The sequence below is a fragment of the Rhopalosiphum padi genome, chromosome 4 (assembly GCF_020882245.1).
Source record: "Rhopalosiphum padi isolate XX-2018 chromosome 4, ASM2088224v1, whole genome shotgun sequence".
In the NCBI taxonomy this organism is placed as follows: domain Eukaryota; kingdom Metazoa; phylum Arthropoda; class Insecta; order Hemiptera; family Aphididae; genus Rhopalosiphum; species Rhopalosiphum padi.
Window position 1 is genome coordinate 4,256,746 of NC_083600.1, and position 18,168 is coordinate 4,274,913.

Genomic DNA, 18,168 nt, shown 5'->3' on the forward strand with positions numbered 1-18,168 from the left:
GCTTTAATAATCCATTATTTTTTTGTTTATAGTTTTTTATACTATATTATTATTTTCTTATTTGTATTTACTTTAAGAACATAGTCAACAGACAACATTACTACAACTACCTACCTATGTATTACAGCATAGTGCAGTGTTTCTCAACCTTTGTATTATGGCGACACACTATTAAAATTTTTCATACTTTATGTATATTCATTTAATATTAGTACTTCCCGCGACACGCTTGGACTTACCCGGCAACACACTGGTTGGGAAACACTGGTATAGTGTATAGATTATAAAAACATGAAATAATATGAACTATTGTCTCCTCCATATAAGCTTAGGCTTTTGAAGACAAACTTTTTCTTAAATAACATTATATTTTATATTATGCATGGGGTTGTAATAATAATATAGGTAAATTATCTACTTAACTTCGTTTTAAAAAATACAACATAGAAACAACAAATTATTGCGTTCCTTAGTATAATAGTATGAATTTTGGAGTAATAATAGGTATATTATAGTTTCAAAACAACCCACCAACTAAATTTACTAAGACCAATATAATATTTGTAAGTTCTTCTTTAGTTAAATTTTTCATTAACTTTTACATTTAATGATATAGATACACTTATTTTTTACTTGAAAGATCGATCTTCTGTTATGAATTATGATTAAACCCGCTCAATTTAAAACATTATGTTTTTCCCATTTTTGGGGCAGGAACAGTCGCTCCTAGTATTCTTATAACAAGCTGCCCCTGCCCCCTGTGGAGTAGTGACAACAGACAGTATAAGTTGGGACTTGTGGATATTATTCAATTGTGGCAGATGATCATCGTGATAGTTGTAGCAACTCATTTTTTTAACTATCAAAAGCTGAATGGACAATTATGATTCAACCTAATTATTATAGGAGTGATGTGTCAATAATGTGGCCGGTAAATGGTAATAGTGGTATAACAACTATACAATGTGTTCCGGGGAGAAGTGACTGATCGACGTCATGTGAAAGTTTATCTAAAATGATGTGGAAATACACCCTCTAAAGGGGGTTTAACTTTTTTAATTTTTAAGTTATGAACAATTCAACTTTTTTAAAACAAAACCAAACCTACCACACATTTTTTAACGTTTCTCCAAAACTTTTCTACATTTTAATATAATTTATTTTTATTTTAAAGCTATTTAATTATCCTATCAACCAACATATACAGTTAAACCAGAAATTATGCAAATTATTATTATTAAATGGAAAAAGTAAACATTTTTTTATCAAAAGTTAGAATTTTTAAATATAAATCTCGTATTTCCAAACAATTCAATATTTAGTATGGGTTTTTTGTTTGAAAATTATTTTACTGAATAATATCTAGAATACCTTATACGTTTGGTTTTCATATTTTCCATACCTACTTAATAATGTCATCCTAGGTGACTTGAAACGCTTTTGACATTCTTTTTCTTATTCCTAGTTGAAAAAAATCGCAGATATTTGCGAAAATTAATTCATTGTCGTGTAAGAATTTAGAATAACTTAATACCTTACAGAAAATCGGAAAATTTAAGTACAAAAAAAATCTGTTGTTTCAAGTCACCTTTTTAATTACATATTTGCAAACTAGGAATTTTTCCTTAAATTCGCTAGTGCTGTAATGCCTGTAACTATCGTAATATTGTACTTATATTTTTAATTATATTAGATTCTGAACGGAGTGATGAATGTATTTTTTTATTTACTTTTTATTTCAATGTTAAATTTTAGGCGGAACGCTGCACCAGGAATATGGTTAATGTTTGCGCTGCCGTGTGCAATAATCACCGGCCTTTGCACCTGCGAAACCTACTCGGAACCGTACATAATTTCGACGATACTGAGTTTGGGTATTCTGATAAGTGCAGTGTCCGACGTGTTGCATTGCGAGCGCTTTCCAGCCAAACCGTTGAGTTACATTGTTACTGCAGCTGTTATCGCGCAACTTTTAACCCTCTATACTGAAATGGGCAAGTAAAAGTAAAATGTAGACACATTACACACTATTATACCGATAACAGTGCAAAAAGGTATAACAATTTTTTTTACAAACAATACTGTGAAAGGCTTACCTTAGTCCTTACTTCACTTTATAGTTTATAGTATATGTGATATGGTACCGATATACTGTATAGGTAGTATATGTATACTATATATATTATATATATAGATACATTCGGGGTCAGCCTGGCCAGGGCCGGAGGGTCGGTATTCCTGCTTGGCCGCCTGGGTCCTTGCCGTATTATAGTTCCTGGCCCTTGTACTGTGTTACCTCAAAATACTGCAATATTGGGTCCCTAAAAATAATTCCTGCCTATAGGCCTTCAGGTACTCAGGCTGACCCTGGGTACATTTTACAAAAAATAAGCACATCAAACCAATAATTGTGGCTATTTTTGGCTATCGTGTATTTATACTGTCATTACCTAAAATATATATTAATCGTACAGTTTTACAATAAATTACAATAACAATAATATGAATAATATTATGTTGTATAATAGGCGTCGTTTACAACGTGACATGTGCTGCGTTCTGTGCACTCGCCTACCACTGGCTCTTGCGGTTTGTCGTGTCGTGTTGCCCGTTAAGTTTCACGTACGGCGAAGCCACTGTCACCGTGCAGGCCGCGCTACTATTCGCCGTCGCTTCCGGCACCAACATGTTAGCGCCATACCCGCAGCAAACATGTTTCGACGTGTTCACGCTGATACTACAGGTACACCTATTTAAATAATAGTCACGCCCGACTGTCAGTGCCTACAGTCTACACGTCTGTTGTCAGAGCTTTAACTGGCCACGATCAAGAGTGGGTAGGAACTAGGCTTAATTGATTGACAGAGGACCAGCTGACACCTCTTCTCTATTAAAAATATATGCAGAGTGATTGGTGATTCATTAAGCATGCCAACTTTTTGTTTTTAAATTCTGATATTTTTAAGATATAATTTTTAAATTTTTAAATATACTTATTGACCATAATATTTTCGAATAGTTGATGACTTTTCCTAGGTACCGTACGTCCGTACCATTTAATGAGTGTTTTTTTCAACTTAGAACCGCCTTTTTACACTTTAAAATATTTAGCAAATGATGTTTTTATAAGTTATAAAAATCAAAGCTAGCTTTATAAGTCGGAAACTGAATTTTTGTTCAAATTATGATTTAAAAATTTTTAAAAATATTATCTACTGAATAATTAAAAACAAAAAAGGGTGATATTCATCTGAAAAATAGAAGAATTTATCTTACCACAGGACCCTTAAATGGCAAAAAATCTCAATTATTCGGATATATGATGGTATTTGTAAAACAAATGTATTTAAAAATTTAAAAAAAATCATATATAACTACTGTATTATTAATCATAAAAGTTGGATGGGTATGCTTAATGAACCATCCTATGTATTTATATATATATATATCTTTTTTGACCAAATAAAAATACACAATCGTGTATTCGTGTCTCTTTGATTTTCCTATATTTTATTGGTGTGTACTGTGTATTATATTAGATCTACAACTATTGCTTAAATTATGTATTATTATTATATAAACTATACTCTTAGTCTTGAAATAATGAAAAAATATAAAAGTTTTACAATAAAAGCATTGTAATATAACTCTTATTCTTTCAGTTCGGAATCGTCGGCATTTCCGCGTTCGCCCTGATCGTGTACAACGTGGAAACGTTGCGCGTGTCGCCTAGATGGTTTTACGCGACGTTTGTTATAATTGTGTCTGCCACGATAGTGTTGCCACTGCACATCGTCTTAAACGGTAGTCCCATATTGAAAATCTTGCATTGGGTTACGAGGGACCGGCACACGGTGAGAGCACATCGATATTATGAATTAATTTTTGTCTAAAATATCTAGGTATAAGTGAGTAATAAACTAATAAGTATATAATATGTAATTATTTTGTCTACAGACGATATTGTTATTGTACTGGGCTGGCTGTTCGGCGTTCGCCGTTGTTTTCGTGTTTATTCAAATAATGAGCGACGCTAAGGCGTCAACGTCGATTAGGAAGAACTTCCATCTGGTCGCTTGCCTTGTGTACGCTCCGGGTATTGTTCGTGATCCATGCCTGTTGTACTTAGCCAGTGGCGTGGTGTTTGCCGGTTTCTTGTTTATAGAGGCGAGTATTTATATATTATAGGTATTAATATATGTTAGATAAAAGCTCTTTTATTCAACCTTTTTACGATAATGTTGAGCACTGCATAACTCATAAGACATAAATATAAAATGCTATATAATGATAGCTATATAATACCTATTTATCTATAGATATTAGGTACCCATATAAAAATATATTATATGCTATAATACGCTGTATATAGTGTATATATATGTGTATTATATATTTTTTATAATTAGAATCATGTAGCGTATTTATGTATTAAATGTAATGATCTCCTTTTTTAAATAAATTCCCTACAGTAACGATTATATTCTATTTCTATTTCCTTTTCTTATATTATTATTTAAATACATTTGGTTTCCTTCTGACAGACTTTACGTATCACCAACATGCCGCCACTGGGTATGGTCCTACAGGAAGGTTTCCGTGTATACTCGGACGAGAAGGACGAAGGACCTGTGGCGTTCACTCCGATCTACTTGCTCGTTGGATGCTCTTTACCCCTTTGGATCCACCCGCGACCTGACTCCAGAAGTCTGTTGCCGCTGTTGTCTGGTGTTTTGTCTATAGGCATTGGAGACACGGCCGCTAGTTTAATAGGTTCCCGGATAGGACGTCATAAATGGAAAGGTATGTCTTGTTTTTGTCTACCAATTATATTTTGAAAACTGTATTAAAAGCATATAGCTAATTTAATTAATTTTCGGGGTATGATGTGACGTATTGTTTAGCCACAGTCACTAAATTGTTCGTTATCACTTCAATATTGTTCACCAAAAATAGTTTACGTGATAATTATTTGCAGGAAAATTATAAGAATAAGAAAATTGTTCGTGCATAAATTGTTCGTAAAAAAATATAACATTTGGTAGTTGGGTAGTTGTAGAGGCCAAAAAAGAGATCTGACCATTCCCTTTTAGTATATGGAATTGTTATGATTTAGTAAGCAGATGACCTTCCACAAACTAATCATTCAGTTGAAGGATGGCACAATTTTTTTTGGCTATATACACACGAATTGAATCTTGAAATAAAAAAATTGATAAGTTCGTACACGAATTGCGTCCGGTTTTTTTAAAATTTTTGAGTGAAGTTAATTCAATATTTGTGGATGGAACTTTAAAAAATTGCCAAAATTGTTTATATAATTTTATACAATTCATAGCTTGAAAAATAATAATTACATACCACTGGTGTTTTTTTTACTTCCTATAGTAAAAATATAGATACTTATACTAAAACATTTACATATTTCAAATCTGAATTTTTAAAAAACAATATCTGAAATTTTTCACTTAAAATAATATTTTTCGATTTTGAAAAAGCAATTAATTACTCATCATTATTAATCGTGTGGTCATCAGTTTTAATGAAAGGATGCAGGTTTCATTTAGGTCAAAGTTGGTGGAGGAAAATTCAAACGGTTAGTTTGAGTCAAGAATACAAAAAAAAGGTTAGGTTTTTCATTCTAGCTTTTACCAGTTTTTAATTTTTTAATTTTTATATTTATAACTTTTTTATTATTTTTAATTTTAATTATTATATTACACACTCCTATAAATTAAACCTACACATTTTCATTTTACTTTTTTCTAATTGCATAATAACGAAAAAAATCAATATTTTAATTCTACTATTAATAGTCATAATTTGCTATTGACAGATCTAACTCTTAAGTCTATTTAAAATGAAAGGAAAATAATGTTTTTACATTAGGATGCAATTCGTGTGCAGCGATTTTTTTTCGTCTACACTTAATCCATCAATTTGGAAGTTTATATATACACTTGAAAAAGAAGTAAGTATTAATACTTGAAAAAATTGAGCAGTATGTTTCAGGCCAAGAACCACCATAAAAAAAAATGTATTAAAATAAAAATGAAAATTTAAAAAAAAGATGATGTGTAGGTAGATTATATTATTATAATAAGTAATAATCGTAGAACAATTGATTATCTCTGTGTTGTTGCATACAATTTTTAATTGCAAATATAAAAACTATGTACCTTCATATTGACATCCATAAACGTGGAAAAATACTTAACTACATTGCATTTTATTTTTTATGTATTATTAGGTCATCAAAAATATAATTATAAAAATATTTTAATGTTATGTGAACCTATTTTGAATTAACAATATATTGAACATGCGAATAAAGTATATGCACGAACAATTGACGCATATCCGTTGGGCGTTGTTCTGGTGATAGATGACCACTCGGATTCCACACGTATAATACGTGTTTCAAAAATCTACAATACCCATACCCATCATACAGTCTACAGTAATAAAACACAAAAATTCCACAGCTAATGGCCATGAGTTGTCGAAGTTTAATAAAAAATTAAAAAATAATTTTGTATACTGTTAGAAAATCCGTTATTGTATATACTATTAAAATACGTATACTATAAATGTGCTTCGGTTTTACAAATTATTTAATTCTCAAATTAATTGTTTAAAACTACTGAGTTAAATACCTTTAAGGCTTTAAATGTCTTTTGTTATAAAATTCGTGTAACCCAAACATTCTACACGAATATACTTACCGTTTAAATTGCTGTCGTTTTGCTCCGATCAATAAAATATTAATTACAAGAAATACACTAAAAAACATTGATTTTTTTCAAGGATAACCCAACCAGGTTAAAATCTGTATTAAACTAATCTAATCATAAATAATTTAATATTACCTATAATAACTTAAACTCTTATGTATTTGTATAATGTATATGAATTGTATCAACGCCCATTATGGACTTTATAAATCATTAAATAAATATTAGTTCTAAGCTATAGCCTATACGGTATTAGTCGGTATATATATATTGCGTATAATATATGAAATTAGTAACAAAAAAAAAAAGATTTTTAAAAAGCACTGTTATTTTCATAATCTACTGGGTTAGGAATATTAAACAACGGTAAACAATAAATTTAGAAAAAACATTTAACATAATATTGAATACAAAAATATATAGGGAATCAACGTGTGTTGATTTATTTATGTTTATTATTGTTTATGCATGATTTTCAGGTACGAAAAAAAGCATCGAAGGTTCCGTGGCTTGTTTCGTTTCTCAAGCTCTGTGCATCATCGCGCTCGAGTATTCAGGTGTGTATTTATACTATAATGCGTAAAAAAATCTTAATTTATAAAAAAATCGGTTATTTTTTAACCCGTAGAATGGAAACAAAAATTATTTTAATTTTTTTTTTATTTTATATCACACATGATATTTAAAATAAAATAAATCTACTCCTTTAATCTATAGCTTCGCATACCTATATACTTTTGCTTCATTTTTATTTAAACCTTTTATAAAATTATCATCTTTAGCAAAACTAATATAAATAATAATAATATAGGTATATTACGGTATATATACTTACTTATATTTAATTCTTATATTTACAATTTACAATTTACTCATCTAGTATCTTCATGTTTAAAATTTGAATTTTCTTCTTATTGATTTTGTTGTAAATTCAGATTCTTATAAAAATTTTATATCTGCTTTTGTATTAATTATTATTATTTAATTATTAATAGGTTTAATATGTGATGTTAATCTGATTAAATCGCTGTTCGGAGTTGGTTTCGTAACTCTCGTCGAAGCAAAAACTGAACAAGTTGATAATTTAGCATTGCCTATTTTGTTGTACACACTTCTATTGCATTGTTAAATTAGTAAGATGTATTATATTGAAATTTTTTCATTTAAAAATATATTAAGTTGATTGTATATTGAATTTAATATTTTTATGTTATAAAATAAAAAAAATGAATTACAATTTACAATGTAAAATTTTATATCTCGTGGTAATATATTGATCAAATACATCTAATACTATATTTTTTAAAGTTTTACTTTTTTTTGTTGAAATTGTTATATAAGATTTATTTATTTTTTTGTATAATAAATGAACAAATATCTCACATTTTAGTATTTTACGATTCTAAACTCTATACAAATGGTATACAAGGTTTTTCTTGAGCATAGTTCATACTGTAACTTAATAAATTAAAAATATATATATATAAATAGTTTTTTTTTATATAGACATTTTAAGTTTAAATTTGGATGAAATCAGATAGATACTGAAATTAAGAATAAGGATTTTAATAATTTTGTAATATCAAATTTTCAAATGAATAAAAAAAGCACGTATAGTGTTAGTGTGTACTATACCTATATGTTTTAGAAAAATTGAGGATCGAATCATAGTTGAATAAATTGTAGAGATTCGAAAAAAATTATAATCCAAGGTACTATTAATGGCGTTTTCGCCACTATTTTGCTGTTTATAGTGGTCTATACTTCAGAAATGTAAGTGAGAAGAGGAGCAACTCTTTGGCACTTCTATTTGTTTCTGTGTCTTACGAGTATACTGCCATAACATTTACGAATAAGCGTTAAAATTCATAAAAGTTTAAAACATACTATGATAACCATATAAGATATAACAATGCGTACAAAACAATATATGTATGGAGGTAATGCGATGTACATTTAATATTTTTTGCTTATAGATTATAGATGTAATTACTACTTAGGTCCTTTAAAGGTATAGGCACTATTGGAATGTCATATGCACATCAAAATCTACTTTCAACTTTTCAATTGTTTAATTTATTAAAATAATAAATGTTTAAATTTTTAGCCCCATAAAATATGCGTATTTACTATGATAAAGAAATATAGTGGCCTGATAATGAAACAAAATTTGCCTGCTTATATTTTAACATCCTTGTAAAAAAAAAACTCAAATTAAATTATTACAGGGTAAGTATATGATATTTGTGTATTTTTACTACACTTCACAATTTAGTAGGTATTGTATAAAATACAAAATATTTATTTTTTAATTAAATATTTACGTGTTTAACTAATAATGATTACATGCACAATATGTGCTCGCTTCATGATATAATAGAATGTTAAACTTTTAATGTTAGAATTTCTAATCACATTTCAATTTTCTAACATTTGTCTATCGTTCATAAAGCTAAATACTAAATATTCGAATAATATTTTTAGCGTACACAATATAAAAATGTTTAAAATAGTATTTTAAAAAACTAAATGTTTATAATATGTGATATTATTATTAATATACAATAAATTAATCGCGTATACATGGCAGAGCTTACAAAGCTAAAAAAATAAAATTATTTTGATTGTTTTTTTTTAATTTGATTAATTACAGCTTTTGATTTTAATAATTATTCAATTTACTCCAAGTACCTGAAACAATAATGTTGAATATTATTTTAATCGGCCCAAAACTACTATGGTTATTTATTTACTTTGACGTCCATTCGGCTTTTCCATGTCGTTTGCCATTTTTATTCTTATCACTTATTTGGCCATAAGACACTTTGCTTACGGATGGGAACGTATCATTTCTCATGCTTTTTGATATATTCCTATATTAAGTTTTGTATAAAAAAATATATAAACAAAGTAGGTATAATTATATTTTACCTAAGTAATATTTACTTAGACGTATTGTTTTTAATATTTAATATTTTACTAAAAATATAGTTCTGCAGCGATAAAGATTATTTTTTGTGAATCTACTGAGTGAGTCTATATTATATTGTAAATTTATATATCTACCTACTAAATTTAATACGCTCTAAGCGTGTATAGTATAGACCTACCTATATTAGTATGATATTACCTAATAATTATTAATGAATAAACTACTCGTATATTAACCTATAAAAAGGAAATTATATACTTTAGTTATTTATTTTCTTGCACTCGTGTTTATAAATAATGAAGTAAAAACTAATAAATAAAACACGTATCTCTATAATAAATATGATATTATGTGTAATATTTAATAAAATAAAACTTAAAAATTGTAATGTTTTTCTGTATTTTAAGCATATATAATTAACAAAATATCCTTAACACTAACACTATACGTTATTTATAGTGTTTGTATGTAGTATGTATATTATTAAGATAATATTTTTACGATCTTTTTTTTTGTATCGTTTTGATCGTCGCGGGAGTCTTAAAAAATATGTTAACTGTTAACTGCCATTTCTCTTTTACTCTTGAAAATCCCAAAATACCACTTAACATATTATTTTTATTTTTTTTATGAATATTATTGATAAATTATTCTTTTACTCATTCTCAGATGCTTGAAAGTTGGAAGCCCTCCCCGTTACATATCTGGCCACGGATAGATAATGTTGCTTGGCGCTTAGTTTCTTTTTGCTCAGCACCATGACATCTGCATCGTTATCATACCACGTTTTCTCTTTACTATCGATTGGCTTGTTCGTCAATGTTCCCCATTGTTTTTCATATCTATAAGTCACCATTACAATACTATTATGATTTTAAGCTCTTCAAACTACCCTCCAAGTTGCAGTTATCAAATTGCTAATATATTTGTATTGATTTTTAATTTAATATGTAATATGATATTTAATAATAATATAATCGATTATATTTATATATAAACTCACTTTAGTTGCTTGTTACTGTTGGATTGTAGGAGTGAAATTTGTGATTTCATCAGTTGTACAGGTTGTCTTTTTTGTTGACCAATCTTAGCATAAGACACTTCTCCTACGTCCTGACTCAAACGTTGTTGTCCTACTTGGAAGTATGGTTGCCTGAAATGCAACATATATAACCAGTGTTCAAAGTATAAGACAATCAACAAGACGTAATTTTACTATATTTATGTTGCAAGTGCTGCAATAAGTGTAGCTGTATTTAATGTCGTATCAAGGGGGGGCCTTTTAGGCTTAAGCCCCCCTCCGAAATCTTTTATTTTAAATAGTATGTGTATATATAATATGTTTTTAAATTATTTCCTATTTTCCTATAGAGTTAAGTATGAATGTTTAAGCTACATTTAACAAAATACATTCAACTATATTAATGCGTATAAGTACTGCAGACCGCAGTATACATACACAAAAGAAACACACATTGTAAAATCAATACATTTATCGCCCTGCTCAGAATCTAAAATAGTTTATTCATCCAATAGTGGTAGATATAGTTGGTATAATTAATATTTATATATAATATAGTCAATACCTTAAAGCACTTTGTGCGCTTGGTCTTCGAATCGGATTCCAACTAAGTAGTAATTCCATTAAATGTATTCCATCGCGACTTGCATTTGGTACAACCGTATTAAGCGCTAATCGTTTGAATTGAGGAAACTTAAAACTCATTGCTGATGCCAATTGGTAACCTTCAAACCATTCTTTCTGAAATAAAAGTAACTAACTATAATAATGTTCAAAATTGTAGCACACTAACACTGACAATATACTAATAACCTATAACATCTAAGTCCCAACAGTCCTAATCACAAATGAAACCATAACAATTTAATATTTTCATATTTATGTATATTATATATTTATATTAAACCTTAGGAATTTCAGCAAGATCACAGGATATTTATAACTCTTTATTAATCCGTGTAAAAATAGTTTAAATGATTTCTATAAAAAAATAAAAATAATAGTATTCTTTTAAAATAATTAAGTTTTGTAGTATTATCTTTTATTATCATATTATTATACTTAATTTATAGCGTCATACTTCAAGTTAATAAATAATTGTTAAATTATTATTATTTACTACAAATATTTCTGTTCTTACCCAACGAGACCCATCTGCCTGGTAATAAGGTTTCCTCTCACGTTTAAAATGTCTATACTCGGTGTTATCACGACATATTACATGTATTCATAATACACATCATGTCCTGGTATACCAAAACATCATGCTAAGTAATTTTGAACACGAATGTTATGTCAGTAGAACCTACTTATACCTATATTATATTGTAAGCAACTCGTGTTGTTTTAAAATAACAATAAATCAAATAACATATATTTATGCCTAATTCACTTTTAAAACGGTAGAAAAAATTGCGTGTAATCGTTGTTTAAAAAATTATTTGTTCAGTTTTAATAAAAGCGGCATACATGATACATTAATATAAAGTAATGGAATAAGTTATCGTGATGTTTTTATATGGCCATTAAACAATTTGTGTGATTGAAACCAATTTAAAGAAAGAAGAAGTTATACTTATACCTAATTAAGAAATAAAATATATATAATCCCATTATCCGTCAAATATCTTTTTCAATTAGTGCTTTTTGTAAACTATTAAATGATTGTTGTGTTTATATTATAATATCATTAATTAAATAAAAATTTAAGAAGTTTTGGTACTTAGCTAGGTTATGTTACATTTTTAGTTAAAATAAAAAGAATTCTGAATTATGCATTAGTTCAATACTTTATTTAAAAATATTGTTAATATTAAAAAGGTTGATAATTTATTATTTTTAAAGCAGTGTGTAACTATAAGGTTCTTTTTTTCGTTAAGTATTGTAAATATTTATTTTTGTGAAAAAAATGTTGTTCTTTATTATCTAATCAAACATTTGCTTTATATTGAACATAATAAACGGAAAGTTTACCGAAAGAACGCGTGTTGGCCGAAGGTTTTTTATGTTAATTGTTTAAGGTACCTATACAATTTTTTTTACTTTATCTTAATATCTTATGTAGATATTCCAGTTACTACTTTGTAAGTACCCGGTTATGTGCAACCCAATTTATTATAAAAATTATATAGTAGTTACGTCAAAAGTTCAAAAGGTCAAAAATTATATGTAATAATACTTCCGTAATCATTTATCAGTGTCTGATACAAACTGATACTTCCGTAAAATAACCAATAGAAAATATATTCAAGTAATCTAGTTGAATAATATTGTTGCTAATTTTTGTTTATAGGGTTCCAAAGCTAAAGTATAGAACTAGCCGCCAAGACACGCATATTGCGTGATTTAAAATATTTTATTTTAACAATGTATCATTGAAAATCGAATTCATTGCTTTTATTTTATTATACTTACACAATATGTATTTTAATCGACAACCGTTTATTTGTTTGTAAAATATGATTTAATCCCTACGTAAAATCATGATTTTTATTTCATTACTATTTTTATTCGGATATATTATATTATTTACGATAATTTATGAATAAATCATCATAAATTATAAATATATAGTTATATAAGTAGGTACTTACTCTAAACATTCGTTTCTTAGGAAGGAATCAATTTATTTACTTTTATTTAGTTATCAATTGCAAAATACAGAAATTGTTAGGCACAAGAATTGCATTTCTAATCATATTTAGGTATAGATATTATAAAAAGACACATCGATATATTTCACTGAATTATATCTTATTCTGTCATAGACATTCGCAATAGGTACAAAAAAGCTATACATATATCATAAATGGAAAAACTCAATTACAAATTTTATTTATTTATTTACATTTATTTAGAATGATATTAGTTAAAAATAAATAATATTTTTGGTTGCTATTTTTGCTAGTACATTTTAACGTATGATAAATTTACTTATATGTGTATCAGATATACAAGGTGATTCTTATATATATATAATACAAATCTATATGGTGTGTAGAGTACCGTATATATTTTTAAAATCTTTAATGGTCAGAAAAACACATCGATGACATAGACCATTATTTATATATATTTTTTACATTATATTTATGTATACGATTAGATTACATAACATTTTTTTAAATTTTTTAACTTATCAAGTATTTATTTTTATTTTTATTATGATATACACAATCTATACTATTTAGCAAAATAAGTATATGTGATGACAGAACAAAAAGGTAATGCATATTTGGAAAAAGAAGTCACACCCATTAGTGACACTTGATTGGGAGCGGTTTAGTTATATTTATATACTATACATAATAATTATTATATATATTTTTTCCTTAGTTAGTTCCCTAACAAGTCACGTCACTAGATAGTTTTTATACGACGCCTGGGGTTGTCAGGTAAGGTGTGAATGGACAGGTATTAGGTACTTATAACAACTAAAAGTTTCAGCTGTAAGGTGGCTATAGATATTTGTAGCCTTGTAGACAATTACTGGTGTATTTTTTAAAATGGATCAATAATAATAAAGTATAGTTTTAAATATTTTAATTATGTTAGTTATTTATATTGATCAATCATGTATAAAATTATAAAAATAAACGTTTGTATGGGACTTATATAGACTTAAACGATTTAGCGACTAGATAAACTTATAAATAATACACAATGTGGAATTGTGTCACACATCTATAACATTAGCTGAAGGTACCTTATCAGGTGTTCCTAAGACCGAGCATATTTTGAATATTTGATCGATCTCGCTCGTGCCCGGAAACAACGGTCTGAACGTGTACAACTCGGCCATGATGCAGCCGACGGCCCATAAGTCGATCGGTGTGCTGTAATTGATCGAATGCAATAACACCTCTGGCGCTCGATACCATCGGGTGGACACGTAATCGGTGTACGGAGGACGCGACCGAGTCTCCCGGGCCAAACCGAAATCGGCGATCTTGACCAACTCGGGGCCGCAGCACAGCAAGTTCTCCGGTTTCATGTCCCGGTGAAAGAAACCATGCCTGTGCATGAACGCCAATCCTTGCAATATCTTTGAATAAAATTACACATCGGAAATGGAATATATTATGTATTTCATTTTAATCATATTAGGTATATATATACATATATATATACCTAATTTATTTATAGTTTATAGGGATGGGAACGAAATCCTAATATCTCTGGATATATTTAAATGTTAAATCTCGATGTAGATTTCATTCTAATCTCAGAGATATTCTGATGAATTATTTTCAACGATTTTTTTAAAATTATAATTATTAATGAGTAGTAGAGGAACTCGATTGTAGCTGTGTTTTCTATCAAGATTTATTGATTTTAATATATTCTTGTATAAATAATATTGTATTTACTATAATATAGTAGTAAACGGATGAAACTTCTGAAATCATTTTAATTCGTCTTTAAATGTTTAAGAAAGTAATTTTTGAGTACACTGTAAAATTTGGTTTCTAAAATTTTTTTATACTAAGTTAGTCAATACAATTGTTTTAAAAAATTATGCTTGTAAACAAAAAACAAAATATATAATATTCGTCTAGTGCGCGATGGTGCGTTTTCGACACGTGTGTGAGAGTGTTTCACTATTTAGTATAAAGTCGATTTTTTTAGTTTCAGTTAGAGAATGGATTATATTTAATCAAATATATTTAGAATTATGTTTCTAATCATTTAAATTTACTATTTACCACCATATGGTTTGTGAATTTGTGATAATAAAATATAATAAAATAAACTAATATAATATTAAATACATCCGAAAAGCGATTACTGATACATCGATTAAATACAAAAAAAAATATTAAGTCTCATTAATGTTGAATAACAAACACAACGAGACATGAGTATAATACAAATAGCCCATATAGGTGTCAATAACTTTTATTTTTATTTCCACTTCAAATTTGGGCTATCCTGATTTAGAAGTAGGCTATAATAATATGAAACATTTAAAATGTCTTAAAAGTTAAAATGTTCGTATAATATAATATGTTATATCATACAATTTTTACCTGATAAAGTATATTTCTGATAGATTGTTCGGGAAAAAATTTGCTTTGACTCCGCATAAGTTGATACAGATTTTCTTTCATGTATTCGAATACAAAGTAAAGAGTATCGTTTTCTCTAATGACTTCTCTCAACTTTATTAAATTAGCATGATTTAATTTTTTCAAAGACTGAAAAAATATTATAATATTTGATAAAACCCAAAAATATACATTAAGTATAATGAGTACCTACCTTAACTTCTCTCAAATTCATTGCTTCATCCCAAGAATAATATTTTCTTTTCATTCTGTAATAATTAAATTCATTTTTAAACACACTATATCGGTACAGTGTCTTAAAACATTTAATCATATATTATACTTTAATTATTATAGGTACCTAACACTTATAGGTTATAGCCTAATTATACTAATATGATTATACGACTAATTATAAAATAAACATTTATAATATATTATAGGTATTTGTATATTTAATGCAGTATTGCAGTCTAAATGGTTTAATTTATAGTACAATAACGTTAAACATGTCTAGTGATTTAATTATGTTAATGTTAATATCTTAATTTAAAAAAATGTAGACAAAAATCCAAATTACGCGAGAGTGCGTGACTATCTATAATATTATTCAATTGAATATTTATAAAATGTATTGCTTAGGTACAATAATTATGAAGACCAAAAAACCCTATGAGTTATAGAAACACATCGTATTGAGGTATTTAAGTCATCACCTTTTTTCGGTATTTTATTTTTTTTATTTGTACATATTTTAGCCATTTTTAGTAATAATTATTATGATACGGGGATAAATGTTCATACATGATACGTATATTTGTATTATAAATCTCATCATATTATATAAAATAGAAATTGTAGTAGGTATATTCTGTGGTGCAACCAGGATTTTTCAAGGTGTCCATCGACCACCAGTATAGTGTATACAGTAGTAGTTCCCCCTATTTGTGATGAATACTCTTCAATATACATTATTATTTCTAAAATTACGGTTCAAGGGGGGTGTCCAAACACTCAAAACACCCCTTTTGATTGCGTCACTGGGTATATTAACGGAATTTTACACGAGATTTGTACAATATTGCTATTATAATTATAATATTATTATTATTTTTTAGTTTTATTTTCTTAAGAATGTGATAGTTTTATTTTTTTTTTGTTTGTGATTAGAGATTACTAATCGAGATAGGATGTTGATGACTTTGTATTTTATTCCTTTGATCCTATAAAATGCTATTTTTGTTAAAAATTTATTTCATGCTTCCTTGATTCAGAATATATTATTTTTATTTTGCTTTTTTTTTTGTTTTTTTACGTCATTCTTTTATACTTTTATGTCATTTTTTTTATTATACGACATTATACGTCGTTGTCTTTTATTTGAAAAAATCAGACACGTTTGAATTATATAGTGTAACGGGAGGTAGGTACTAGCCTGGTATACAAAATAACAACATTTTTGTTTTTATTTAGAAATTATTTAATTTATTGTTTTATTTATTTTCAGTGATTTCCATTCAGACAAGCAAACGAAAATCAATTTGAATATTTTTAATATTTTTTTTTTCTATTTTACTTTTAAATTTATTTTTGATAATTTTATTTATATATATTTGTTGTACTGTAAATTAAACTTGAAATTTAAATGTATACTATTGTCTATTGACTTTATGGTTCATATTTTAAATTACTCCAACACTCATGTTTTTAATAATGATTATTATTTTTAAAATAAGCTTTTTTCCGTTTATTTAAGTAGATTTTTTTTGGTCGTTTTTTATGTTCATTTTGGAAGAATTTATTAGGGTATTTTTGCATTTTTATGTGTTTTTTAGGCCATCGACACCCTATCCCTAATGATTATATACGTATAGCTAGCTAATACAATATGTTATTCATGTACAATTTCATCTACCTTTTAATGGCCACCTTTTCTCCGGTATCTATGTTTTGTCCCAACACGACTGATCCGTACGTGCCGTCTCCAAGCTGATTCAGAGTCATGTATCTGTTCATGTTGGTTTATTGTCATTTCTTCATGAACACACGTGGCGTGAATGTAACAGCGCTATGTTGATATATACGTATTTTCGGCTGTGACAGTATATTATAATATAATGCCTATTATATATACGCCGGTATAGGCACGTCCGTGTTTTTAGACAGCGTGTATCTTACTATATATGTTCTATTAGCGACAAACGTAAAGTTAACAGTGTACGCGACACTGTGGAATATTACTTAGGTATTATATCCGTACGTTATTATATTGATCTACACAATGCGGCACGAAGACACCACATTGTACGGGGAACGCAGAGCTTATAGAGGTATATCATATTATATACAAAGCGGAACACTCGAAACCAACCACCTGCACCAATACGGATATAAATATACCGTTGCTAGGATACATTTTAGGTATTTTGTACA

General features: G+C 27.8%; 2 protein-coding genes across 2 annotated transcripts; one reads left to right on the forward strand and one right to left on the reverse strand.

Moving 5' to 3' along the window:
- The first annotated feature begins 1,645 nt into the window (after window positions 1-1,645).
- Window positions 1,646-7,863, forward strand: LOC132928686 (dolichol kinase). Its single transcript, XM_060993524.1, has 8 exons — window positions 1,646-1,668; window positions 1,756-1,994; window positions 2,529-2,743; window positions 3,663-3,854; window positions 3,958-4,167; window positions 4,545-4,803; window positions 7,214-7,291; window positions 7,730-7,863. Exons 1-8 carry the CDS (start codon window positions 1,646-1,648, stop codon window positions 7,861-7,863), a joined length of 1,350 nt encoding a protein of 449 aa, XP_060849507.1.
- Window positions 7,864-8,668: 805 nt separating this feature from the next.
- LOC132930704 (serine/threonine-protein kinase MAK-like) lies at window positions 8,669-18,070 on the reverse strand. The gene is made up of 9 exons (XM_060996717.1): window positions 17,651-18,070; window positions 15,950-16,004; window positions 15,718-15,885; window positions 14,394-14,732; window positions 11,253-11,428; window positions 10,670-10,819; window positions 10,326-10,508; window positions 9,488-9,607; window positions 8,669-9,425 (listed from the first exon to the last, which is right to left on the reverse strand). The coding sequence occupies exons 1-9, from the start codon at window positions 17,749-17,751 to the stop codon at window positions 9,413-9,415; spliced, it is 1,305 nt and encodes a 434-aa protein (XP_060852700.1). The 5' UTR covers window positions 17,752-18,070; the 3' UTR covers window positions 8,669-9,412.
- Between the last annotated feature and the right edge of the window lie 98 nt (window positions 18,071-18,168).

Bases quoted from the DNA above. Each gene is read 5' to 3' on its own strand.
- LOC132928686 (XM_060993524.1), top strand. From the start codon at position 1,646: ATGCCTGTAACTATCGTAATATT. The intron at 2,744-3,662 runs GTACACCTATTT...TTATTCTTTCAG, and splicing joins TGTTCACGCTGATACTACAG to TTCGGAATCGTCGGCATTTC. The intron at 4,168-4,544 runs GCGAGTATTTAT...TCCTTCTGACAG, and splicing joins CCGGTTTCTTGTTTATAGAG to ACTTTACGTATCACCAACAT.
- LOC132930704 (XM_060996717.1), bottom strand. From the start codon at position 17,751: ATGAACAGATACATGACTCTGAATCAGCTTGGAGACGGCACGTACGGA. The intron at 16,005-17,650 runs GTAGATGAAATT...TAATTATTACAG, and splicing joins GAAAAGGTGGCCATTAAAAG to AATGAAAAGAAAATATTATT. The intron at 10,509-10,669 runs GTGAGTTTATAT...GGTGACTTATAG, and splicing joins AACAGTAACAAGCAACTAAA to ATATGAAAAACAATGGGGAA.